At 39.0% G+C, this 27,517-nt stretch overlaps 3 protein-coding genes across 5 annotated transcripts; 2 read left to right on the forward strand and 1 right to left on the reverse strand.

Annotated features, from left to right (window-relative positions):
• Positions 1-298: 298 nt before the first annotated feature.
• On the forward strand, positions 299-11,753 carry fyb1b (FYN binding protein 1 b). Of its 3 annotated transcripts, XM_031855806.1 has the most exons (19): positions 299-500; positions 3,135-4,131; positions 6,383-6,518; positions 6,623-6,696; positions 7,182-7,204; positions 7,498-7,565; positions 7,844-7,976; positions 8,166-8,325; positions 8,492-8,612; positions 8,754-8,773; positions 8,899-8,971; positions 9,105-9,191; positions 9,673-9,713; positions 10,011-10,083; positions 10,223-10,322; positions 10,592-10,754; positions 10,884-10,917; positions 10,999-11,030; positions 11,144-11,753. In XM_031855806.1, exons 1-19 carry the CDS (start codon positions 498-500, stop codon positions 11,164-11,166), a joined length of 2,361 nt encoding a protein of 786 aa, XP_031711666.1. In that variant the 5' UTR covers positions 299-497; the 3' UTR covers positions 11,167-11,753. The 3 variants fall into 3 exon arrangements, 2 of the variants coding, with proteins under 2 accessions (XP_031711666.1, XP_031711667.1); XM_031855807.1 differs by lacking the exon at positions 9,105-9,191; XR_004213058.1 differs by lacking the exons at positions 10,223-10,322; positions 10,592-10,754; positions 10,884-10,917; positions 10,999-11,030; positions 11,144-11,753 and having other exon boundaries at positions 9,105-9,208; positions 10,011-10,035.
• Positions 11,754-12,776: 1,023 nt separating this feature from the next.
• atp5mea (ATP synthase membrane subunit ea) lies at positions 12,777-13,859 on the forward strand. Its single transcript, XM_031855943.1, has 4 exons — positions 12,777-12,876; positions 13,295-13,349; positions 13,550-13,648; positions 13,762-13,859. The coding sequence occupies exons 1-4, from the start codon at positions 12,841-12,843 to the stop codon at positions 13,785-13,787; spliced, it is 216 nt and encodes a 71-aa protein (XP_031711803.1). The 5' UTR covers positions 12,777-12,840; the 3' UTR covers positions 13,788-13,859.
• Positions 13,860-14,502: 643 nt separating this feature from the next.
• pde6b (phosphodiesterase 6B, cGMP-specific, rod, beta) lies at positions 14,503-26,416 on the reverse strand. Its single transcript, XM_031855942.1, has 24 exons — positions 26,329-26,416; positions 25,962-26,232; positions 25,429-25,740; positions 23,481-23,633; positions 21,801-21,890; positions 21,511-21,651; positions 21,332-21,406; positions 21,140-21,204; positions 20,814-20,880; positions 20,651-20,698; positions 20,388-20,537; positions 20,018-20,161; positions 19,782-19,847; positions 19,494-19,643; positions 19,305-19,412; positions 19,038-19,147; positions 18,300-18,387; positions 18,092-18,192; positions 17,849-17,956; positions 17,704-17,767; positions 17,534-17,608; positions 16,823-16,906; positions 16,403-16,547; positions 14,503-16,197 (listed from the first exon to the last, which is right to left on the reverse strand). Exons 2-24 carry the CDS (start codon positions 26,118-26,120, stop codon positions 16,151-16,153), a joined length of 2,550 nt encoding a protein of 849 aa, XP_031711802.1. The 5' UTR covers positions 26,121-26,232; positions 26,329-26,416; the 3' UTR covers positions 14,503-16,150.
• Positions 26,417-27,517: the final 1,101 nt, after the last annotated feature.

Raw genomic sequence — 27,517 nt, forward strand, 5'->3', positions numbered from 1 at the left:
TCACGTCACATTTTTGTGGAGTGAAATCACTCGTCACATTTGAACTGTGTTTAAAGTGTTTGATACGGTTGCAGAGGAACAAGTCTCCCAGTGGCCCTTCCACCGAGTGAGTGGGCATCAGTTGTTAAGCACAGAGGGAAACTGCAGGGAGTTAGCCAGGTATAGGCAAATCCATGAGATCAAAACACACAGATAACAGAGACTGTGAGACTCACACCCTCACAAAACACACACATACTACAGAGAGAGGAAGTAGTCTACTAATGTAGCTTACAGAACTGGAGTGTCCACCCCCCAAACCCCCACAGTCAAACACAGAGTCACACACTTAATGCTTTGTCACACTCTTTGTCATTCGCTTTATCTCGGTACCTCTCTGTCTCTCTCTTCGACAGCGACAGAAACTCACACAGATACACTGAACAAACACACTCTGCAACACTTTTTACACCAACCGTTCAGACGAAGCAGCATCGCCTCGGATTGCTGTCCTCAGCATGGTGAGTACAACTTAACTGTCAGCTAACTGTAAAACTATTTAGATGAATTACTTTTTAGATATTAGAATTAATCTGGAATGTCATTGGAAAAAAAGAAGCTTTTTGGAAATCTTAATGTGTAAAATAGCCTATTAAGAATGGATATTATTGAGTATTTCTTTGCAAATACACCCTCAAGTAGCCATTCATTTTTGTACATTTGAATTTGACGATGCCATTTGTTTAAGCAAGTTTCTGCATGTATGATTAGAGAGGATCTATTATATTTAAATAGTCAGCTTGCATTCGACAGAACTTGGACTACAAAGTCAATGTAGCAATTTACTTACCCATCAGATTATTGAATATGTTTTTGTTACATTTTTTTCACATATAAATATGTGTAAAAAAGGAGTCACCATTAGGGTAGCTTTTTTTGTGGTTTCATGTAAACTAGATTGAGAAAGACAACGTTGGCCTCCACTTTTAATCTCACTGGAAATAGAAATCAATGTTCCTCTTTGCTTTGACCAGAATACCTCTTTCTCTCATTTCTTTTTTCAGCAGGTCATTTGGCTAGAAATGTCCTTGTGATTGATAACTGTACAGACAACAGCCTTTTTATTCATGGTTGCAAAAAACAGGGAAACTAGCTATAGCTAAACATCTAACACTCCAGTGGCTGTAGTCTTTGTGGCCAACATAGCAATGGTTCTCGCGTCTCCCCATGAGTTTACACACAATAAAAGTGACCCTGCACTGAAGCAATGGATCGAATACTGGGTGAATCAATCTATATGCTTAACCAGAATGTACCGTCAGTTGCCAGCTTATCTATCTGAAACTAATGCAGTCTAATACAACAGCCCTGCAATAAATCCTACCTTTGCTACACTATAGTGGTTCTGTTGTGCTGTGTTGGCTAAATATTGTAAACTTTTTACAAAACTGCAACTCACAAACATTTAGAGAAGTGGGAATTGCAACATGTCTGGTACAGAACATATTGGGTAATTTTGAGTTTGCTGTGGTTAAGAAACAGAGGGAACTTTCGCCGGATTTCATATGCAGCCACATCATGTCAGGCTTCGTGTTGACACCCTTCATTTCATTATGCCACCCCTAGAAGATGTTACTGGCACCATTAAAGTGACACTCCACCCAAAGCCTTTTTGTTTTTGAGGGCCAAATACAGAAACTCACTTGGCTTGAGAAGTGGTTGGTAAGTCAAAGCTGGCAGTGGCCAACATGAAGAGAGTCGCCGTGACTAGCTGCACTGCTTGGGAATGCATTCACCACCATCAAACAGTGACAATGTTCCACAGCGGAATGAAAACTTCTAAAACCATTCATTGTACATCATCACCCATCAAACTGGGATCATTCTAGTTACAATAACACACTGTAGCTTCTTCTCCTCTTTTTTTACTCTCAACATGGGTTGGTGTCAATGTCAATGTTTTTACAACGTTCTAGCTGGGTGTTATATTTTGTTAAGCTCTGATGTACAACTTCCCATTTAGGTTCATGCAGTTCATTTATTCTTTCCGTTGCACAGTTTTCCCTCACTTTAACTGCTCCGCTGTAGGAATAGCATGCTCTTATCTCCACTTCCTTGTATGGCGCTGACTCCAGTCAAACCTGCCTTATTACCAAAGGTGTGGTTGCTACTTGGTCAGTTCATTGTGGCACTTTGTAAAGCAGCTGCACGACTGAAATTGACCGAACCTGCTATTTTGGGCATATTGGTCATTCTGCTGTTGGACAGACACTTTCAGATTGCAGATGTTTGAATGGCTTATCCAATCATGCCATAGCTAGAGCAACACTGTAGACTTATTTCTATGGACTTCTTTTCAGTGTAATAAACAATCAACCTGCAACACACGATAAACCATTTAGTCGTTAAAGTTCATTCAACCTCAAAACAGGCATATTGTAAATATCTCTCGCCCTCGCCTTCCACAGTAAATACTTGAAAAGAGTACCTTTTGTTTACCTACACTGGAGAATGTGGCAGGAAGTCAACATGGACTGTGGTCTGAAAAGCAATAAAGCTCTTTGTCTACCTGGAACGAGCAGTGACCAGTTAATCTTTTTTATAGTACTGTATAATTAACATATTAGAATTTGCTTTCAAGAGTTGTTTAAGTTTTATCTGTCTGCTTAATTCGGGGTACAGTGTATTTTTCTTAAGGACAATTCAAAACGACTAAATGGCTGATTAATGGCAACTTGTACCTCCTCAGCCACACCGGTGTGTGAAGTTGTTCTATATGTATTTGACATGGTTTGTGTTAACACGGACGAGCCAAACAAGAAAAGAGACAAACAAACAGATAAATTGATAAAACAGAGATAGAGAGCAAGAGTTGCACAAGTGGAAATCAGAGAAGGAAATGTCCTGACAGCAAATAAGGTATTTTAAAAGTTGTGCAACTTTCTGTTCCTATGTGAACTTTCATGTCAGTCTATGTGCATTCTGTTGTCTTTTATTCCTCTTTTGAATTGTACAGCAGTGTCGGTTTTAGGACTATCAATGGCTGAATTCATTTTTGTACTCTGGCATGCACAGAATATCCGAATATCAATTTCACTTCTGGTTATGTATTCTGATATTTGACTCCTTCTCTGGTCCTCTTCTATTCTTTCCAGGAAAAGAAAGCGGATGTAAAGGCCATGATGGCTCGCTTCCAACCGGCTGGGACGAGCATCGATGAGACTTCTCCACCGGCTGGATGCATCAAACAACCTCTGCATCCCACCCTCTCCTCCGGCCCAACCATACAGACGAAGAAACCTGTCCTCGATAGCCTCTCAGGCGGTGCGATAAATATTACTCCTAAACCCAATTTTCTGAAATCTAAAAGCGACGTAGAGGCACATGAACCAAACAAAGCTAAAGCCCTGGCAAGCAGGTTTGGAAACAACCAGGACGACACCAACACAAAACCTTTTGTTGTCAATAAACAGCAGCTACCCTTGAAGTCACCTTTCTCGCAGGCTCCTGAAGCGAAGGGCCCTCTACAGAAGCCCCCGCTCAACAAGCCCTCTCCGAGCGCCACTCTGTCCGACTCCAAACCGGCCTTTCCTAAACCGTCTCCGGCATTTAACTCCAAGCCCAGCTGGGTGAAAGAAGACAGCGCTAGAGGTTTACAACAAAAACCGAGGAGCAGCATTATAAAATTGCGGCAGCAAAATGAAGAGATGGCAGGAGGCCATCTGGACACTGCGAACAAACCTTCGCCTCTGCCAAACACTGCGAACAAACCTTCGCCTCTGCCAAACACTGCGAACAAACCTTCGCCTCTGCCAAACTCCGCTTTTAAGCCCCCGTCCAACTTCAGGAGTGCTCAGAATAACTTCAACAAGGAGTCAGATAGTGGCGGGAAAGCTGACGGAGCCAACAAACCGCTCCTCAGTTCTAACTCCGTCCCTCCTCCAAAACTTCTAGCCAGTAAAAAACCTAGCATCAAAAAACCTCAAAACCTTTCTCCTCAGATGAGCAGCAATATCAGCGATGGAGCTTCAGGCCCCAAGCGAAACCCCCTCACCAACAGTTTAGCTTTGGGCCCTGCTCCCGCCAAGCCCAACCGACCCCCCAGAGTCAACCTGGAGAGCTTTAAAAGAGGTGCTGTGGCCTCTGATAATGGTAAGTAAGGCTTAATTAAAAAAAGTTACTCATAATGAGGAGACAACCACCAATCCAGTGAATGAATATGTTACAGTATTTACACAAATTAAATCAATTGTCACTGTGGTGCAAAACATTACACGGTCGCATTTTGCAAAGTTTTTTAAAGTGTAGTCTGAGGCACCGCCGAACTAATAAGAGCGTAAAACACTCAGTATCCAAAAAATGTGTGATCACACGTTAAGTGCCACAGATAAACTCAAGCAAGCATTCTTCATTTAGCTAACAGTTCTTACTTTTACTCTTGCAGGCTATAAAGAGCTCTACAACAGGTCGATTTTAAGTATAGATATATAGCACTGAAGTATAAAGTTAAAATCCAAACCATTACTTAATGAATTGGTAAAGATTTCAACCTAAAAAAACAAGAGATTTCTGACAGAAGACAATTTACAACTGGAGTGAACTGAAGTCAGAGACACTAAACCCTCTTGCGGTGCTGGTGTTTACATACAATGTGTGATGACGAGGTGTGACTGAAAAGGTTGATTGTGATTCTTATGACCTTTAAGGCTGATATTTGATATGATATGACGTAGTTTTTCTCCACTAAAATTAAATTGTGGAGAATTATTTGACGCACTATAATGTCCTTCATTTTGGGAGATTTTTTAACTGAAAAATTAAAAATTTGGGGTTGCAGTGATTTCAGAAATATGGCCTCATTCAAGTAAAATCATGGCTAGTGTAAATAAAGCTGAACTAACTTACTAACTAAATATATCCTATAACTTTTACGAATGGAATGAGAATCATAAAAGGGTTTGAAGAGTAACGTATACATTTTATTACTTTTCGGTATAAATCTCCTTCATATATCTAATTTATAACCAGGAAGGCAGGGGAATGACTTGACTTAAACAGCTGGAAAAAAAAAAGAGTTTTAGCAGAGTAATTCTGCAGCAGGTACACATATGTGAACCCACAGGCAGAAATACTTCAACTTAGCTGCATTCACAGCATTCGTTTTCCATTTGGTATTTCACGTCTTTGTCCCTCTGCTCCCAATCCGTGAGCAACAAATACAGCAAACCAAACACTGCAAATGTTTTCAGCATAATTTGTTTCAAAATCATATAATGAAAACTCTCTTTAAGCTTAAGGCACTTGCTGTGAAGAGGTTGATTGTTGTCTCAAGAGCATTTCCTCTCTGTCAGAAGCAGCACTACTTCAGACAGACTTCCAGAACGCTTTTCAGAAGTGTGAAAACGACTCGCTTCACAAGTTAATGTGGTGTGTTACTGATGTTAGCAATGTGTAACCTGCAGTTGTTTGAGTTTATTTTGCTCGTGCATGATAACTTCAAAGTCAATTATTCTTTGCATTTTAAGATATGTTCATACAGCAGCTCAATTTGCATTTTGTCTATTCCGTGCAAAATGACTGCAAGTCTCACAGAAGCTGCAGTACAGCTGCTTTAGTCACAGAAACACGCTCGGTTCCTCTATTTCCCCCGGCCAAGTTCCCTGTCCAGTTTCTCCTTTCTCCTCCTCCCCCCTCGCTCTCTGCTCTCACAGCTGAGTTTGTTTCCCCACATGAGGAAGTAAGTTCCTGCAAAAAGGGATAGTTTCGAGTGAGAGGCTCTGTTTTTAAACACACACCCGACCTGAATTAATTTCCAGTCAGAGGAGAAGGATGGCTGGTGGCTGAAATGTGTCTTAACACAGACAAATACTGGACCAAAAATAACACATTTAATGCTACATTTCTATTATATATTTGTTTTGTTAACTATAGTTTGTGATTTAATTACATTTACTCAAGTGCTATAGTTCAATTTCAAGGTACTTGCACCATGTTTTGCTACTCTATACTTCAACTTCCCTGCATTTTAGAGCAACATTGTAAAGTTTTTACTCTAGTTCACTAGTTACTTATAAAATTTAATTATTTATAAAGTAGTTAAAATCAGCTGCAGCTAATATAAAAACACAGAAATGGGCCATTCTTCTCCATTATGAGCACTTCCACTTTGAGACCTTTTACTAGATTTTTCTGACAGTTCAATTCGAATGCACAACTTTTACTTGTAATAGAGTATTTTCACAATGTCACATATTGTTTGTTGGGACGTGTCCGACTTGGGGTTTCATTTTGCATGCGGGCAACTATCCTAATTAACTCTCTGAGGATTGACAAATCTATCCATCTATTCATCTGTACACTTGCAGTAAGCTTTCTATTTTGGGACCATGTGGTTTTGCTACAGGTCCTGGCGCCTTTAAGAAACCCATCATCTCAACTCCTCTGGCCTCTCACCCCAGTAACCATCTCAACCATGTGACCCCGACTCAACCCCCACAGCCTGCAGTTCCTAGTCTGCCCCCCCGACACCCTGGAGCCATGTAAACCTCACACAAACACACTTACAAAAGATATATACACTGTATGCTTTCTAGGGAAAGCTTCTCCAGTTAACTCAAAACTAAATCCTGACTACGTTTTTCAGGACCCAGGAAGATGAATGCTATGATGACGTCGATGAATTTAGCAAAGCTCCTCCACCTCTACCATCATCTACAGGTCCAGTAACATCACTATCTGATCACACGTGATGTGTCATGATCACATGTGGCAAGGCTTTTATATTTATAGCACCACAGGAAGACAGAGGAGGGCTGCTGAACCTTGTACTTTATCCAAGACACACGTAAAAGGAACGTTTTTAGTCAGCATATCTTGTTAGTGTTTAATTACTGTTACCATCTTTTGTAGCTAATTTGGGATGGTTATGTAAATTATATACTGTATGGCTAAAGCAAAGGTTGTTTTTTTTATTTCTATCAATACAAGACAGTCAAGTTTAGTTCTCATTGAGTGACACGTAACTGGTTTTACATGATTTAGAATCAAAAGATAAAATGTCTGAGCCACTCTCTGTGAATGTTACTAAAATACTAAACAGAGTGAAAATAGTCGGATCTGAAGTATGAGTCGGATCATGATGATCGTAGCTATTGCACAAGGATCAAATTATCTTGTAATGTTGATTAATTGTTTCTCTTTAGGTCACCCAAGTCTGAGGGCAAAGGTGAGACATGCTGATTTACTTTTACATAAATACAAATATGCATACAGTCACACGTGCAGATGCAAACGTACATACATAAGAATACTCATATAAGAACATGCATGTGTGCTCATAAAGACACTAGAGGTGTGCAGCGCGTCATTTTTGAAATGTTCAAAGTAAGCAGACTACTGCTCAGCTTTTAAAATATAGAAAATGTGCATTAAATGTCTGCAGAAGTGTGACATACATACGTTATGATGTATGAGAGTAATTTATTTCTATTTGCTCTTTTTTACTCATGCGTTGTTTAGGCCCAGGAGGAAGATGATGATGATGATGATGATGACGGAGAGATGTATGAGGATCTTGATGAACGATGGTGAGAGAGAGCGTTCTTCATTAAATCTTTACCTGTTTATCCCACATCTCACTAATTCTACCGTGTCTGTGAATCCGATTTAGTATATGTGTATTTATCCGTAGTTGAACTCTTTCAGCCAATCAGTCATGTTGACATTTATATGGCTGTCCTCTTTGTTAATGAGTTTGTAATCTTAACAACGTCTTGGTAGTCAACCAGTGAGTGGATTTGTTCATGTGTCAATCCCTCACGTTTATAATTATTGCCCATTGTCAACTCTCTCTCGTTCCCAAAAGGGAAGAGGTTGGACAACAGCAAGAAAAGAAGAGGGAGAAAGAGGAGAAGGAGGAGAAAAAACGACTGGAGGCTGAGAAGAAAGAGCACAAGGAACGTGAGAAGAAGGAGCAAGATGCCAGAAAGAAATTCAAAGTGAGTAAACAAGACAGCAACTAAATAAGTAGCTAGACCCAGCAGGGGGTTAGCTTAGCTGAGCATAAAAAAGTGACAAATATTCTGCCAAGAGCATGTCATAAATAAATGTAACAACCTAATATTTTTGTTGATTTTCTTTGTGTTTGTGTGTTTGCATATACGTTTGTGCACGGCTGTGTGTGTTAGTTGGTCGGCCCTATTGAGGTCATCCACCAGGGGAAGGCTCGTGTGGATTGCCGAAGCAGTAAGAACGACCTGGCTCTGAAGCAGGGAGACTGTGTTGACATCATACGTGTGCAGGGCAACCCGGAGGGAAGGTGGCTGGGACGGACGCAGGACGGATCCAGTAAGCTCACATATTTATCCCTCGTTGGTCTCATTGTCTTCACTTATCTTTGCCATAACATCCCTCCAGTCCAATCTGTGAATACAGGACAAGACTTTCAATTACATCTCTAATCCTAATTTGGGAAAATAAATCTACCCAATATTTTACTCTTTGTTTCCAACAGTTGGTTATGTGAAGACCACTTCAGTGGAAATTGACTTCAACAGTCTGAAGAATCGTCAAGCTCAGCAGGCGTACGACCCCGAGGTATACGATGACATCGACGTGGTCTCTGCCGATAAAAGGTACGGAATTATACATTCTAACTCTACATCAACGTGTTACACTTAACATTGCTAGTGGAGTTTGACTGTTCATGTTTGCCACATGTTCTCCAATCTATAGTGAGAAATGACTCATTTCTTGAAATGCTTCTCTCTCTACAGTGGGATGAAAGGACCAGGAGGTATGCTTAAAACCATGCAATTGTATAACTCATTCCATTATAACCAGTTACAGCTGATGTCAAGGTTGCTTCCCTGAGACAAAACATGTCACCGATTATGTAATGCATTCGCTGTTGTCCTGTAGTTGTCCTGCCCCCGCTACCAGATGACGATGGAGAAATATATGATGATATTCTTGATTCAAACCTGGAAGTCAGGTGGGAACTGATTTGTATATTTACAAGAAATTGGTAAATGGTGATTGAGTGTTTCAGTACAATATGCTTGAGATACAGGAAAATGGATTAGAGAAAGAAATGCAGGTCTATTCATGCTTGGTTGGCTCTCTAGTCCTCTGGACTCCAGGTCTCCTTCTACAAAGCCTCGTAGCTTCCTGCGGATGTTTGAGCGGAGCAGACGTACTGACAGCACTAAAGTGTAAAATACACTCAGTAGTAAGACTGATCACAGACCTACTGTCAACTGTTATTAATCCCTAATCTTTCAGCCGCCACTCCCCTTTCAATGGCTAAACATTTCCTCTCAGTTGCTGTTAAATGTTGATTTTCTCCCCAGATCAGCCACTCTACCTCTTACCCTCTTACTGAATAACACCGACGGATGTTAATTTACTGTTGTTTCTGTGATTACAATCAGTCCAGCTGATTATCTGTGATTTTACTAATCTTCTCGAGTTATTTGCATGCCTCACATTGATGTACGACTATTGACGTAATCAGACAAATCAAGGCAGCATCTGCTAACACCTTCAAGTATAGGCCTACTAATTCAGATATTGTGTGGTAAATCATGAATATGATTATTCATTTGGGCTGCTTTGAATCATATTAACCTACTTTTAGTTGATGATATAAATGATGTAACATTTTAATGATTTTGTTTTTTCCTCTTGTGCCAGAGTGCCTCCACCCAGCCAGTTTACTGCAGAGGGGAATTCAGGTATTGCTCGCTGTGATAATACTACAATGTTTAATTTAATTCATTAATTTAATGAAAACATCTTGTGATTTTTATTCTTCTCTACAAAACACAATGTTGCTCTATTTAAGAGCAACTGTTTTTTTATTTTACTTCATTTATTTGGTCTGTTATAACCACTCGTAGTGGTTAGCAGTTTAAATAACATTGCTTCTACACTTTTATCTCTAATAAGTTATGTTTGTACTAAATGCATAAATTACTTCCTTTTATATCAGCTTTACTAATTACTGACTTCTTCTTCCATGCGTTTTCTAGAAGGAGCAATCAATGAGGATATATACGATGATGTTGACTCTCAAAATCTGCCTCCCCCTCCTCCCATCAGCAGGTACAAGTACATCCATTTTTAAAACTAAATAACCTTCTCAATCATTTAGATTCTTGTATTTTTCAGAAGTCTCAGAAAACATATTTTGGTTGACAAAAAATATGAAGTAACCAAAGAATCATTTGCTTTTGTTCTCCAGCCTTCCACATCTGAGACGCAAAAGCAAGACAGAAGAGATGGACCCGAAGAAGCAGAAAAAGTTTGAGAAAGAGGAGAAGGAGTTCAGGAAAAAGTTTAAAGTTAGTCGCTCTATTATGTCTCTAAGCATATTTATATTAGTGTTACCAAGATCTCACCTGCTGAAAAACTTAACTGCTCTATAATGCTCCCTAATTTAAATGCATTAATACTTTTAATCAAAATTCATTATCATGTTAGTATAATAATCCTAGTTAATTTAAAGTTTGACTTTTGCTTGCCATACATGAAAAGCCGACGTGCTGTCATCAAGAACGTAAAATTAAAATATCTTTGTAGTCACAATATTGATGATGTCCTTCTCTTTCAGTATGAAGGGGAGATACAGATGCTGTACCAGGTGACCATCTGCCCGACACTTCTCAATAAGAAGTGGAGTGTGAAAGAGCTTCCAGTCAAAGCAGGAGAGAAACTTGACGTCATTGTTAAAGCCGTGGACAACAAACTGATCTGTCGGAACGAGGATGGCAAGCGTGAGTAGCTGCTGCTTGTTACTGTTTGTGTTTGCAAAGAAAATAAATCAAAACATGTGTTCAAGATTCCTCTGTTGCTTTTTTTCCCCCATTCGTTGTGCCACAAAATTGTCCGTGTGTGTTTTACAGTTGGCTACGTATCGACTGGCCACATTGATATGAAGTGAGTACCATGAACATTCACACGAGAAAGAGACACTTGACAATATGCTGTCTGTACTGATCGTTTCCTTTCTGTTTACAGCGATGGAGATATCTACGATGACATTGGAGATGGTATGTTTTACAGCTAATCTTTCGTCATTTCATATGAATTTATAAATATCCAGACAGTGGACCTAAATCAATATAAAAATATATTTTAAATGAATATCACATTTTCTTCTCAGATTGCATCTATGACAACGATTAGAAACATCCTAAACTGGGTTTATTGTTTTACACTGATATTGTTCATGTTATTTATTATGTTTATTAATAATACATTGGAAAAAAATGTTTGGTTCGCCTGATAATCAGACAGAATTGTCATTCATTATTTATTCAACAGCATTATAATTGATGAATAATTTGGACAAGTCTGAGGTTGATTCATAGATCTGGATTCTTTTTTGTTTCGTTTCCTCAAAAACAACAAAACAAAACAATTTGATGAGGATATTACTTGCAGCATATCATGTAAAGTTGAAAACGTTTGTTAGAAAAGTATTTGCATATGTCTGTCTGCCTTCAGAAACTCCACAGCACTGTATGTGTACATGTAACCTTCTACTGTGTTTTGCATTTTTATAATAATAGCTATATGTTGTAAACATTACTTGGTTATTTTGTCTTTAGTTAATGTCCATGATATGATGCTGTGTGTATATTCCATTGCTATCTGTGCTCCCAAACTAACTCGGGTGTCTCAAGTTTTAACATGTAGACTAAACGACTGTTCCTCTATAACACTGTACATACAATTGTGAAAAACATAAATACAATTTAGACTTTTCTCTACACGTCTTAGTTTGTCCTTTGTTTAAAGTAAGAGCATGTCTGCTATAAAGAGAGTGCTCCTGTTCCATAAGTACATCTAACAATAGCATGCACCATACACTGTGGTGTGATGCTTGTGAACTTGGGTGATGTGTGTGCAGGTGTTTGATGTGTGTAAGGCTAAATTAAGACAATTTAAACTGGCTTTCCCCATTCAACAAGGAAATTCCAACTCCTCAATCATGACTTCTCTGCGCAGTTTGTATGTAAGAAGGGTAGAGGTGACATCTAGTGGCAGCCATCAGAAACTACAACAACAGCAAACTTCATACTGGGATTTGGATTTGAAGTACAAGTTTGTCATCCGCTGTGAAGATTAAAGATAAAACAAAAGAACAATGATTGGTACATCTACCCAGCTTTTTAAATGTACACTTATTTTGACATGATTAGTTGATTAATCGATGAAAATAAAATGAATTGGTCTTGAATGGGCTTTGTAAAAATAAATTGATTAATTAAGGAAATCATCTAGTATACTGTATATCTAGTATATGTATTTATTTATTGTGTTTGAGCTGTTTCCGGGGGAGTCAGACTTCCTGGCAGTGCACCTGCATGGCTTTGATATAACTAAATAAAAGTGCCTCATATAATAAATGATAAGGTGCATTCTGCTGTCATGTATGAACAGGATTTTATTTATTTATTAATGTGAGAGGCTTATTGTAACGTAACCTAGTGACTCCCTTTAAGTCATTTATAATAGAGTAATATAAACTAGATATTGGTATGTAGGCTGCAGCCTCAAATAAATATAATTAATGTTCATGTTTAAGTATTATTAATTCTGTTTAGGCATCATTACCTTGTGAAGCTAGTGAGTCCACTATGAAACGGTCATCGTCTGTTGCTTTAGTCCATTGTTGCAGTGAAAAAGTAAAAAGTAAAGAAAAAACAACACTGGAAATGTTACATTACAGAATGACGTTTGGTGAACAGTGAATCGTAGCCCTGGAGGTTTCAAACTGTCCTCTCATATCAAGAAAAAAGCGAAGAAGAAGTCACTTCCGCTCTGTCCGGAAGTGATCGACTTCCTCGCTTCAACATGGTTCCTCCGGTCGCAGTGTCGCCGCTCATCAAGGTAATAATAACACACATTATTTGCCCTGAAGATGGCATGTCATCGTTGGGATTGTGTCAATTTAAAGGGAATAAACTAATTTTCCTCTATACGTGCATCTTCAGGTGAACTGTCGTTGATGTTACTTGCTAGAGTAGCATGCTAGCTAATGCTAGCAATGACATTGACAGGCTTGAACATTACTCCAGACAAACAGTTGGAGGTTAACAATCGAGGCATCTTCCACATCTGTCTGATGTGAAGTTCGTGATTATTATTGCTAGCTGTAGATATATTTCTCGGCCAGTTGTCTTTAACACAGTCACACCAATGAGGTCAATCGCACTGGGTATATTAAACAACATACTATGAACACTCAGTTAGCTGGTTGGGCATAGCCGTTTCACCAGTTAACACCTGTGAATCACTTTTATTTCAGACGGCCAGATGGTCTGCTCTGCTGATCGGCGTGTTCTATGGCAAACAGAGGTTTGGTAAGTCAATATCTGCGCATGCGCAAATGTGTCATAGTGTCAATGTCCAAACTTAAAGGGCAACATTTAAACAGAAGTGAAGTAATATAAATGTTTAAAAGTCTCATTTAGTCCAGTAAACCTAAGCCAATCCCAGCTCATGTGCAAAGTAAAAGTCCACATTCAAAGAAATACATTTTTGTGGCGTCGTTCTTGTCCAGATTACCTAAAGCCCATTGCTGAGGAGGAGAAGAGGGTTGAGGAGGCAGAGAAGGTGGTCAGAGAGGAGCAGGAGCGCATCTACAAACAACTGTCTGAAGGTAACACAGGTTCCTGTTCGTCACCAAAACAAAGCTTTTATTGTTGTTCACATTATCTCCACAAAATGTCTTATTTACATATTTTCCCCTCTTGTTCTCTCTCCTCTCTGCAGCAAATTCTGACACCATCCTTAAATGAATGATCACCGAACCTGCGGCACTATGTTTCAAACCCAATAAACAAAAACATATTTTTCATGTAATAATCAAAGTGTTGTCATTTGTTTTTTTTTATTGTTTAGAGTCTGTCTTTACACTAAAATAGAAAATGATTTTAAACAATGAACCTTTCCTAGTCAGTCTTCATGTTTAGTTTGACAGTAGCATGTCATACAAAGACAGAATACACTGTAGCACACACACACATCTCTTGTGACTGCAGTATGTGTGTGTGTGAGGTTGAGCGTGTACCTGTCCTTCAGTAGGAGATGAGCATGGTTGTAATCCTGGCCTAGTTTAGCAGCAATCCCAGGATTGGGGTCAGGGACCAGTTGTAGAAAGTGCTGTGTGGACAGAAGTGTTCCCTCAATACTCTTGTGTGTTTTGTAATATTGTAACCTTCATTATGAACGCTCCCTTACCTTTTATAGCATTATATACTACATGCTATTATAATTGTGGTGGCAGATGAGGTTTTAGTACATTTTCTACATGTTACACTCAAATCAAATGAGTCTTTTCAATAAGTTAAACTAGTCATATGACTGTAAGTCAATTTCCTGAATGTTAAGTAAGTGAATAGTGAGTTGCCAAACGGTACGTAGCAAGTCCGTCATTTTAGTTTGTGAACAAGTTTCCGTTTCAGGATCCTAGGAAATGAATTCACTCAGTCATAAAAATACATTTGCTTTATTTGGGTCATCATAGTTCACATGGAGCATTTGAAGTGGCAAGCTTTAAAATACTGAACATAAAGTAAAGTCTTCTTAAATATGTTAAGGGGCATGTTTGCTGCATATTAAGGTACATTTATTGCCTAATACAGTATGGTGATCTCTGATACATAAACATCTGTATGTGATTCCTGTACATCAGTAAATTGAGGCAAGCATGATAAAACCATATTTCAATCACTTAAGGGAATGAGAAATGATTGAGTCATTTGCCAGCGCTTATAAATCACACACTTTCACTATTTAAAAATAAGCATCTCTATTTCAACTGGAAAATATGTTTTTTAAATGTATTTACAGAGAGGAATGAAGTATGTACAAGTCATTACAAGAAGTTGTTCTTTTGTCTCAATCAGCTCTAGAAGTCTGCAGAAATTGGTTTTGAAGATGCATGATGGGATAAAAGGTTTGCAAGGTTACCTCACAACAGTCCTATTTAGGATGGGACCAGTGCAGAAGATGAATTTCCCATCAGGGGTTAATAAGTGGTAACGTTTTGCAGCAGTTGGCGAGAAATGGCTTGAAAGTTAGAATAGCCATTGAGGTCCAGTCATTCAGGTCATAGCAAAGTTAATCTGATCTGGAACCAACTCATTTTAGATTTAATGTGCTCTTATCTAAAAAGACATTTGTATCTTCATAAAATATAACATTCTCAGCTACTCTCTCAGATGTATGTACAGTATGAAGGCATCACGATTAAGCAACTAAAGGCTTGTTTGCAGACAGTAAAGCAACATTTATATTCCGCATCTCTCTCCTAAAGTAAATATACATCTTTTACTGCAGCGGTCTCGAGCTTGTCATCTACCTTTGGCTCTCTGCAGTCACGGTAAACAAACTCATGTGTAAATGATTAGTGACTGGAAGGAGTAAACATGGAATTATCATTTTTGAAATATATGTATAGTAATTAAAATATATTTCTATCCACCCATTAACAGAATTTACATTCTGAACCCCTAAATGAATCTTACATCAATGTACAATATACAGTATGTTTGAAAACGTGATATAGACTCGACAGTGACTCGGGCTTTGCAGCGAAGAATTACTTGGATAATGTGTTCGCTCTGACATATATTACGTGCTGTACATGGGTATCAGTTACTACACAGATGTATGTACACATTTCATCCTCTCATTTTTGCTGTGCTTAATAGCTAAATTAAAGAAATCGTAAAAATAAATATAAAATGTTGTCCCACAGCAAACAAACAAGCACACACACAGCATCTTTGCACCATCTGAAAACAAGGAAGCTGATATTGTATGAGGATGAGTAAAAACCTTAATTAGAAGTCGTCATGACTAGAGTAGTCATGTTCTGGTGTCCTGCTTTGTTCTGAATTACATGTTTGGCTCACCTGGTTAGTGTCCCTTAAAGACAAAACGTCTCTCCTGGTTCAGGTTTTTCCTTTTCTGATCGGAACCAGTTTATCTGAAGGAATACTACAGCACTGTCCATTCACTCTCGTATCCGTCTTCATGACTTTATTGCATTTCTTTCATGGCGGTGAGACTGACTGTCTGGCTGGCTGTGATGCTCAGGTAATTCTGGAGTCAGTCCGTCATGAGCCGTCTGTGTGCACTCCGGCTTTTAGACCTTTTAGCACACAGAGCAGGTCTTTGAGCCTCCACCACTGTTTGCAGGAGCTGATAGACAAAGACATATCAAAGGGAAGAGTCAATACATTTGTGGATCAGCAACATAATTGGCCTTTTTTTTTTGGTCCTTTGGCCAATTTCAGTATTCAAACTAACAACCAATTTGAACATTTTAGCTTCAGTGTTCACACAAATGAGAAATTGGGCAAATGTCATGGTAGCAGTTCTAATAAATTGGACAGTTTTAATGCACCTTTACTGGCTGTGGCAGCGTCTTTAGCATCCTCTATGACTTTGAGTTTAGCCTCATACTCTTCTTTTTTAGCATTCCACTCCCTCCTGTTATTCAGGATGCCATCAAACATGGGCTGGACTTGTGGGTGGAAGCGCGAAAACTCCTGAGAAGAAAAGAGTACAAATTGAAATTAAATAACAAATATGAAAAGGTGAAAGATGAAAACAGAGCAGATTAGGTGGGGGGGGGGGGGGTTGTTGACGCTCCACTGAAAAAATAAGTGAGCGGTTGTGCTTTTATTTTGGCAGAAGGTTTATGGACAAAATAACACAAAAAATAGAACAGGAAGACTACAAATATATACTAAATAGATGATTTGCTTTAGGGAAACTGAAAAAAAAAACACATAATCAGCTGAAATGCAATATTAAAAATTACCTTATAGACAAACGTGCAGACAAAGTCAATAAAACCACACTGTAGCTTTGGTAGTTCTGCTGACTTGTTCCTGTCCATCATGGGCTGGTGGGAGGGACAGAAAGTGTTCGAGTCACTTAACAAAGAAATCATTGTTTTTTAACAGTCTTGTGTTAAGGAGCTCAATGGGCCTGAAATCCAAGTTACATCATGGCACAATAAACACTTGATGTGTAGCTGTAGGTTGGTTGTGGACACTACAACGAGCCAAACGTGTTTATCTACAACCCTTACCGCTGCATATATCGACAAGGCAATAGGCCACGGATATACGTATATACTGTATATAATAAATATATATTATTATTTTTTTATTGATTAGTCAACCGACAGAAATGTAAGCAAAAATGCCCAAAATGGTCTAGTTCTAGCTTCTCCAGAGTGAACATTTGCTGCTTTTCTATGTTTATATAATTTTCTATGAAATGTTTTTTGTGTTTTGGAAAGTTGGTCATTGAAAGTACACATTGCGAAGGCTATTTTTCAGTATTTTCTGACATTCCTGACACCAAACTATTAATCGAGGCAAGCAAATGAAGTGAATGAGAGTAATAATTCCACACCACAGAGAGCCCACATGTATAGTTATTTACTAATACCAACATGTGCTTTCACATATGCACATTTTTTTAACACAGATACAAACATAAACATAACAGTTTGTTAACTCACAATAGGTTGCTGCTCCAGTACCGTCCTCTCCAGGTCACCCTGCTCCCAAAACTCTGCTGCTACAGACAAGGCAACCTGAAAGCAACACACAGAGAAACACACAGTCAGTAGAAAAGCAGATCACAATCATTCAGTGAGACAATGATTTATTACATTTTTGTGCTTCTCACCTTGCTCTGTACCTCCCAAGGCTTGGCGATGGCTGACAAGTCACATGCGGTCATCATCATAGCCCTGAAACAAAAAAGGAAAAGATTTAGAAGATCAGAAAATGTAAAACAAACAAAGAACATTGTACATGCTCGTTGTACTCACATGACGATTTCTTTTCTGGTTGTTTCTAGAGACATGAATTCGACCCACTTCTTTTCATCCTCATATGTGTGTGAAAGGTCTACGATCTTCTGGAACATGGTTCTTTTCCTAACAAGATGAGAGGAGAGGAGCTAGTTTACCATTGATCATCGTGTATTTTTACAGAGTAAAGAGGAGAGGAGAGAAAGTACAAAAAATGAGGGAATTAACAAGTAGAGTGAGTCAATGAGAGATTGTGCTGACTTGAAATAAAGAGCCAGGTCAGTGGCGATGATGGCGATGTCGGTTAGATGAATTACGTGGTCTATCTGTCGCCTGTGAAGGTTCTGGTAGATATTCAGTGACTGCAGAAGAGATGAGAGAGATGGGCATCAGTCATAGTTGGCGACTGATGAGACAAGGAAGAGATTTCAGGAACGTATACAAGTCTAGTTCACCTCTCCTTTCTCACCTCGTCAGCCAAGAGGAACTTCCCCATCTCTAGATGGTGTCGTTCCAAGATGGAGGAGCCGTGCAGCTTGGCCAGAGGGTTGCCAGATCTGTTGGCATAAAAAAAAAGAAATTATAAACAACATTAACAACAATCCCCATCAGTTTCATGTTGAAGGCTTCAGTATTGACATGGCACATGACTTTGTAGGTTTTTTGAAGGATCATTGACTCATTGTCCCTCACTTTCAAAATATCTCGTTGGAGCCCACTGCACTGCACTCTGCCTGCTTGTGGTGCAGTTATAGTAAAGCAAACATGAAAAAAGCTTCAGGTGGCATTTAATGATGCATTCAGAATCTTGCTCCTAAGATGTCAAAGTGCAAGTCTAATGTTTGTGACTAGTAATGTTCCCACCTTTTATGCTGTGTCGTGGAATTTTATGTACAAATTTAAATGTCCCTTGATTGATTAAAATAAATGAAATCACAATGGCTTAAACTGAGACAACACAAAGTGACACAATGTATTCCTCTTGTTTTTGGAAACATTGGAACAAATGTCTCTATGTCTAACTGCAATGATTATACCTCTGTGTTGGTGTCCTTGTATTGTATTTATTTACTATTTTTATATGGCATGTGTTTTAAAAAAGGTTTAACTGAAGTGTATACCCAGTTATGGATACAGTTTTAGATAGTGTATAGGAAGGATTCTTTTTTTTCTACTAAGAAATTAAAAAGTTTTAAACAGCACTTACTTGACTTGGTACAAATTGTTGGTCCCTCTGTGATCCAGATCATGGAGGAAGCCTGCAGTTATCATGGCCATTACCTCCAAGTCAGTGTAGTACCGCTTCAGCATTCCCGTCTGAGCACACAGAGACACACACAAAGTGGTTAAAACAAAGAAAATACACATTTTTCAGATATATTTTTCGGCTTAAGCCATCGATATGGAACATAAAGTACTTGCAGAAACTTGTATTGTAAATAGAGTAGAACATGATATTAAATAACAGCGCTACCGTTAAGAGCGTAAACATGGTCTGTCCCACGTTGAAGCCATGACGCCAGTTGTGGTAGGTGATTTTTCTGTAGCCTTTACTGAGAGAGTAGATGAACCGAACCAGCGCCTGAGTGGAGAGAGCTGATTAATTCATGAGCTTGGTGTTTTATAATACAGTATAATAATGTTGCATGCATGTCCAGATCACCTCTTGAGGGACCTGGAACTTCTTGACCACCCCGACCTCGTAGTACATCTGGACCGCGCACTTAACCAGTTCCATCTCTGTGCAGTTAAAATCCGAAAAGTGGAACTCGTAGATCTCAAACTTCTTAATAAGTGGAGGTAGTTCCTTTTTCTAAGAGGTGAATAAACATAACAAAAGCAGAGTCAGATAAAACATATGATAAAAACAGACAAATTATTTTAAGGAAGTATCAATTTGGCTCCTCTTCTAAAGATTAGGTGACATTTTTTGGACAAATTTCAGTGTTACCAGGATATCTAGGAGCTCCTCCTCTTCACAATCTCTGGGTTCACGGCCATAGACCTCTCTGGTGTTCTGGAAGAAATGAGAAAAACATTGCGGCTGTAAGTTTTAATTGACTAAATAGCAAAAGCAGAGAGATAGTCATACTGAAAAGAAAGTGTGTTACATGGATGCTGAACCATTTCTGTGTCCTTCTGACGGGCCAACTTTGAAATAAATTTTAAAAAGTACAGAGTACTGACCAGGACATCCTGGATCTCATCATCCCGACATTTGATATGGTAGAGCACCATGTCTTGAGCAATGTCTTTCCGATTCTCCAGCTTGTTCATCTTGTCGTAAGTGTCCGTGTTCAAAACAGACCAGCCCAGGAACTGGGTCAAAGCCTGAGGAAAAGGGATCGCGTATTTCAAAGACCAGTCCAAATTAAATTGTCTGCTAGACTTTTTCTTACGCCAAGATAAGCTGTATCACAGTTTCTGATTTTAAATAACTGCATCATTGAGTACTTCATCAATTGTGAGCGACAATATGATGCAGAACTATTCAATGTGTACAAAAATCTCCAAAAAAAGCCTTTAATTATGTGACAGAATTCAGCGGTAATTATACCTCCATGAGCTGCTCATCCTGATCGTCAAAAGGCTTTCCGTCTTTTCTGTTGTAAAAAGTGGCCACGCCAACGATCTCCTCTTTTTTGTTGACAATCGGCAGCGAGAGGACATTTTTAATGGTCCAACCACTGCTGTCGAGTGGCTCAGTCTGAAACAAGCAACCGCGTGTGATGCAATGTGAACAATTCTGAATTTCCTTTTGGAATGATTTGTTCTTCTCTTTTACCTTATAGCTGAGCTTAGCCCTCGAAGGTCTCTTACCTGAAACTTGAACATCTCGTCGGCAGCTGTATTCATAATGTTACAAATCTGAGGAGCAGAAATAAAACAGATTGATGGAGGTGGAAGATGTGCAAAAGTACATTCATTTGGTTTTTCTAAATGGACTCAACAGCTTGTAGTAATGTAATGAAAAGAAACTCACAAAACCGCTCTCAGCAACATACGTAGGCAGGCCACTACACAAGGCCCAATGGTCCGGAGTCGGATTGCTGTGTGACACACGAGCAACAAGTTAGCAGATATGACTAAGTTAAGGCTACTGACACTCTGCTGTCTGATGTGCTAATCGTATTTTTAACATGGTACTTAAATATACCAAGTTGGCTTCAAGCCCTGTTCCCCAAAATGTTGCTAGTTCTGTAGATGACTTCAAATGACTAAGGCTGATTTGTTGGTATTTTGTTGTCATATTAATCCATGACCACATTTTGAATCAATATTCAGACTAAAGCCAAAAGATTTACTTACGGTATTACTTTGATGTCTTCTTTTCCGTGCAGTATATAATCAATCACTTTGTAGAAAATTATCTCCTGGAGTAAAAAACAACACAAATTAGGTTTAAAACAGCTACAACTGGAAAAAGAACAAGGGGGACATCTCTACTGCCAAGCAGAGTGTTGATTATAATGCTAGATAAGTGAAATAAAGAGAATGTACCCTGCCATCTGGAGTGACAGGGCCGGAGTAAGGTGCCTGCTCTCCCATCAACACTGGCCAAATATCAAAGAACTCCTAGAGGGAAGACGGACACAAAAATGCAGTCAACACTTCCTGGTAACAAATGCTTGAACTCAAAAGTGGGATAATACAGGCAAAGACGGAGAAAGACACAGTACCTTCTCCTTCGTCATGTCTAGTAAACCGACAGAGTAGCGATCACAGTTGAGGTAGGCTCGGACTGTGTACAAGGCTTTGTGAAACTGTCGCTCGATGTCTGTCAGCTCTTCAAATACCTTGTTGGCCGACCACAGCAGCAGCTAGAGAAACATTGCGCGCGCACACACACACACACACACAGCAGTCAGCTCATGCAGTGTGGATGGATGCAGCCATTCTGTATTTGAGTAGAATGAAAAGCCAAACTCCTGACTTCTATTAAAAATATGTGCAGGTTAACATCCTTCACCTGTCCTTTGCGGGTCTCACAGCTGTGGAGGTAACTCAGGTGGTAGATCTTCAAGTTCAACGTGGCAATTTTCAGATACTTTAAAAAAAGCTAAACGGACAAACAAGAGAAAGGAAAGCATGATATGATACGGCGTCCGGACAAAACTTCTGATTGGATAACGTAAAGGAAATAATGTGCAAGTAAATAATTACCTTTTTACTTTTCCTCCTCCTTTGGTTTCTATGTTACTATGAGACAATTTTCATAGCTAAGAATCTAAAATTAAGTGCATTTTTCATATTTAATAAAAGGCCATGTCCCAGACATGTTTCAATATATTTAGTGTGTTAATTTAAAGGTAGGTAATTATGAAATTAAGGCAGATAGCACCCCTGGCAAATAAAACAACAAATAATATATTGTGCTGAACTTTATTTATTTTTGCTTATGATTTCATACGCTGTCTTAAAGTTACATGCTGTTAGTAAAGTCATTAAGCTGCTGTAGATCTAAGTCCATAACGCACTTGACCACCTAAAGCTTATTTCCATTTTGAAGCTTAGTTTGCTGCTAATTGGGATTAATGACCTAACGCAGTGGTTCTCAAACTGTGGGGCGCGCCCCTCTAGTGGGGCGCGGTGGTATTACAGGTGGGGCGCAGGGGGAAATGCAGATTTTATTTAATTTTTTATTTTTTAAAGTAATTAATAAATACATGGAGAAATGCCTGTACTTTTGTGTAAATGTTTACGTTACGCCGTTAACAGGTTACGCTTGCGCATGCGCGACGGCCATGATCCTTGGCGACTCACATGTGTGGCTTAGTGTTCAAAATGAAGAGACATTTGGCAGGCGGGAACGGAAAAGCAACCGCAAGCGATGCATCCGAGACGAACAGCAAGCAGCCAAGAAGAAAATATGATGACGCCTATCTTGCTCTGGGTTTCACAGTGATTGTCGTAGGAGATGAGGAGAGACCAGTCTGTGTTTTATGTCTGAAAACTCTAGCTGCGGATAGTATGAAACTTGTTTTGTTTAGTTTTTCACAGATTACACTTTATTGTTATCTTGAAAAGATGTTTAGTGCAAAACAGGTTAATTGCAGCCAATTGCAATAAGCTATTTTTTGCCAAATTGTAGTTCTTTTTTGCACAGATATAACTTTATGTGCATTGTTCTAACAGAGTGATTGCACATTTTATTGGTTTTTGTCTGATGGAGCAATCTGGTTTACTTAAAAGTGATTGCAAGTTTCTTTATTCTATTATTTGAAAAAGCACAGACGGAGGAGTCACAAAATGTTATTTCAATAAAAGTTCAACATGGACCATTTTGTTCCAATTATGTTGGGGCGGTGGGGCATGAACATGTTTCTTCCTCCAAAGTGGGGCGCGACAGAAAAAGTTTGAGAACCACTGACCTAACGTATACTGAACACACACTGATCCTACTCGTAAAGACCTTAGTGATCTACCAGTCAGCCCGGAGGGGATTCCCTACCCGCTGTAGAGATACACTGATGGCAGTTGTCTTTAAAAGTTATAATCACAATTTGAGATACTCAGCACAAATGAATTAAATTCTATTCAATATTGTGTCTCAAGGAAACTATGATGTGGCCTCTGAACATCCAACTGCTCTGCTCTGAGTTTAGCTGCGTGTGCTTGGTGTGTGGTTGCTTGCGTGGTTGGGACTCACATCCTCATCCTCGGCAGTGAAATGTGGTCCTGTGGTCTTGTTCAGAGCCATGATCACAGCCACCATGTCTTTGCCGTTGAGGATGGGCGTAGCCAGAATGTTCCGGGTCTTGTATTCTGTGAGGTCGTCGACGAATGAGCTGAAATGCTGGTTCTAGAAGACAGAAAACACATGTTTTGAGTAAATGTTAAGTATACTTGCAAGGCGAACATTAAAAAAAAATGCTTTGAAAGAGAAATTTGGTACAAAATTAGTTTAATAGCGCATAAATTATGCAGTAAATGTGCTATAAATTGATGTAAATTATGTCATTTTCATTTAGTATATTGTAGAGTAAAGAGCCATGAGTAGATTCATTAGAGGTCAATTATGTTCCTACTATATCATGAGAGAAATTGCACTTATTGCTATTAAATTAGTAATTTAATAGTCATTAAGTCATTTGGACCAAAACCGAAACCATTATTGTAAACCTAGTCCAAGTGACAAATCATTTGACAATAATCTCTTTGGAAAAGTACCTAAAATCCCTACACCGAACTGGAAGATGTTTTTTTTTAACAAAAGCAAAATGTCCTACAATCATGGGATCGACCAGCTGTTTCCCACTGCTTGATTATCAAGGTGATTTCATTATGAAACCACAGCACTGAATTGAAATGGACAAAATACATATTTAGTATGTAGTTTAGTCTGTATGGATGGAGGCAGTGTAAAGTGAGCTTGTTTAGATCTGTTTTAGATTCCTGCTGACCAAATGCCAGAGGCGTCTAATCCACAGCTAGAGCTGACGGGCTGATGGGATCTGGAAATAAATGGATTATGTCTGACAAGGGGATTTACACTCTCATAGAGACGTGTCACTAACTCTTCCTTTACTTGTCTGCACACATCATTAGTTAAATGTAATTAATAACAACATACAGATTCAGCCAGGACATATGTATTGATATGTATATGTTTGTATAATAATCATAATACACCAAAACATTGTGTAGTTTTTACTTCATAAACAGAGGAATGGATGCTAAAGCTACACAAACTATTGTTTTAAAGCTGGGCTGCACAGTACAGTGCTTTTTACACCAGTGCTTTATTGATAACCACCTCACAAATTATAGCTGCATTACAGAATATGATTTTATTTCTAGATGGCTTCTATTGTTTAGCTTATTTCTATAATGGGGAATGTCAGTTATCATTTGAAGGTTGCTCCATATCCGTCTCTTTTTATCCCATTATAATAGAGTCATGCCCCACATGAGATGAACAGTCAAGTCTTTTTCAAATTTGAACTATCAATGCTTGTCCATCTGCAACATGCTATTTTTTTAGGTTTGATCTATATCTGTTTCACTGGGATTACTTTTGCGGTTAGGAATATTGTCCAGCATATTCCTTCCGCAACATGCTAGTCATCCTGAGTTTTGATCGTCCTGTGTACGTCTTCTAGTGGCCCAAAATTGTCCCGTAGAACCAGATACATTTAAGGCAAATATACCACAGTGTGAAAGATATTACAAAGTATTGGTTCATCTTATGTTCACTAAGGAGTGGATTTAATCTCACATATGTTGATTACAAATTTGATAAGATTCCAGGCAATGGCCTTAATGCTGTGCTTTGGTTTTCATGCTGATATTTTCACATACAAACTGTGCCATGTATTTTAAACTTGTCTGCATGTCACACTTTCAGCAGGACCTCCTCTTAAAAGGCGGGTTGGCTGAGTCATATTTAATTCATGAGTTACTATGAGATTAAGATTTAATTGTTAAAAAGATAAACATTTAATTACTAGTTAAAACTATGTGTAGGATTTAAAAATGAAAGGCTGTGGCGCCATCTGGTGGTAGTGTCATGAACGACGTGACGAACAAACATCTGCACCCCATCCAGATAGAACTTCATCATTCTAATTAGTTTATGGTCATCACTCCCCACTAACCTCTGTGACATCTTTCACATTAACGGTCTTCTTGGTGAGGGCCACGTGGCCGACTATTCCCATATCCAGCGGATAGACGATCTCAGAGTCCGGTGGCACGACACAGTCATTCAGTTCTGCCTCCGTGTTGACATTGAAGAGTCTCGTGGCGAGCTCTCCGACGCCGTTCCGCTGACGGTACATGAACAAGCTGCAGCGGTCCGCGTGGATGAGCGCACTGATTCTCTTCAGGATCTTGAAGACCACCTTTTCCACGTTGATGTTCTCCTGCATGTCTTTGATCAGGTCATACATGATTTGGCTTTCTTCGAGCTTGAAACAGAGCAAGAAATTGACCAATTTTTAGAATTTGTTTTCAGGAGAGATGATTATGACCTTCCTTATAAGTGCAGACGTTTGCAGAGGTTATATTATATATGGACAGGTTTATGTGGGGTAACTCTGGCTGCTCAACTATGGCGATGTTTGGTCAATAGTTTCTACCTGCTTTTTTTTCTCTCTTAATAAACAAGAAGTGAAACAATGAAATGTACCTGAGTGAGGTCCTTGAACTGGCTGAAGTCGATCTGCTTGTCTGGGAGTCCTGACACCTTTGACATGGAGGCAGGGCTCATCTTCTTGTCAAAGTACTGTTTAGCAAATGCAGGGTTCTCCTTGAGGAACTTTTCCACGTCTTCCTTTTGCACACCCATGGTTCCTTCTTCCTCCTCTTCTCCCAAATGCTCCTGTCGTCTCCCTCTTCAGCTCAGTGACTGAGCTCCCGCTCGGTCCAACGCTTCCTCGAATTAGCTACTTCCAACTTCTCTGAATAGAAATAAAAGGGAAAAAAAGGATAAAGCAAAAGAAAACACAAAGCTACTGGTTTGTCCAGTTAATCCCCTAAAGAAAAACAAATCTTACCCAGGTGTTACACACAAAGGGGGAAAACAGAAGTGGACACATTCAAATGCAGGTACAAATTAATCCCCCCTGTTAGTCCGGATGAGCGGACTGAGTGAGGGAGAGCCCTGAGGAGAAGGCAGGGGGCTGAATCCAAACAATCCATCTGTCATCAGCAGACAGAGCTGAAGGTTAGCAGGGATCGGCCTCTGCTAAACTTGTCAGCTGATCATCTAGTAACAGATATGTGGGCCACATTTTACAGCGCCCAGTGTGCTTCAGTACATTCTGTACGTTTGTAGCGGCACAGACAGATGAAATGAACCTGCAGGAAAATATACTGCATGAAAAACACAGAGATTTAACACAAAAGCTATAAAATTAACATATCCGTCTGTCCATCCATCTGTTGATGAAGCGAATTCTGTAAAAGAGGATAAAAAACTCCATTGGGAGTTGGATACGTAAGTTGTAATAAACTCTAAGAAGGTCTTCTCTGAGCTCGAGAGAAGTAAAAAAAGGACTTACTTAAATATACATACAAATAACTGTAATTGAAGAGGATGTGTTGGTGGTTGTCTAAGGCAGGAAGTTACAAATCTCAATTCCAAAAAAGAATGAAGTCGTAGATATATATAAAAATCTAGAAAGATCATTTGCTGTAATTCATAAAGATCCACATTTTCTTGCACAGATATAAAGTGTCACTTTGATAATGTGTGAGAAGACCTACTCACACACTATCTAGTTTTGTGAATGGTAATATGTATGTAGTTTGTGTAAAATGCCGCTTGTATGTGCCAAAATCCTTGTCTATGGTACCTTGCGTACAATAATTTCCATGTGACAAATTTAAAAAAAAGTTGTAGTCAGGCTTCTTGCACTCTTAAAGAGAGAGAGGGATCCAAATGTAGTAACTCCTGTATTTCCGTTACATGTCTTATTTAATGGATGTTTGAAATACAGAAGTATGAGAAACACGTTCATGAGTATTTTGAGCTTATTCTACGTCTTTCATAATATTTTTCAGTTGATGAGTGGTCTACTGCAGTATACTACTTCTGTCTGTCTCTCACACACATGCAGGTCTGTCTCCCTGTACAAGCTCTTTAAGTCCTTATTAAACAACGCCTCCTCTGGCATAAGCCCTATTTAGTTAGGACACGAGCTGATTATCTCAGCACCCAAACTCTCCGTCTTTCTCCACGTG

Source organism: Anarrhichthys ocellatus, unplaced genomic scaffold (assembly GCF_004355925.1).
Source record: "Anarrhichthys ocellatus isolate YVR2014 unplaced genomic scaffold, GSC_Weel_1.0 scaffold16, whole genome shotgun sequence".
NCBI lineage: Eukaryota > Metazoa > Chordata > Actinopteri > Perciformes > Anarhichadidae > Anarrhichthys > Anarrhichthys ocellatus.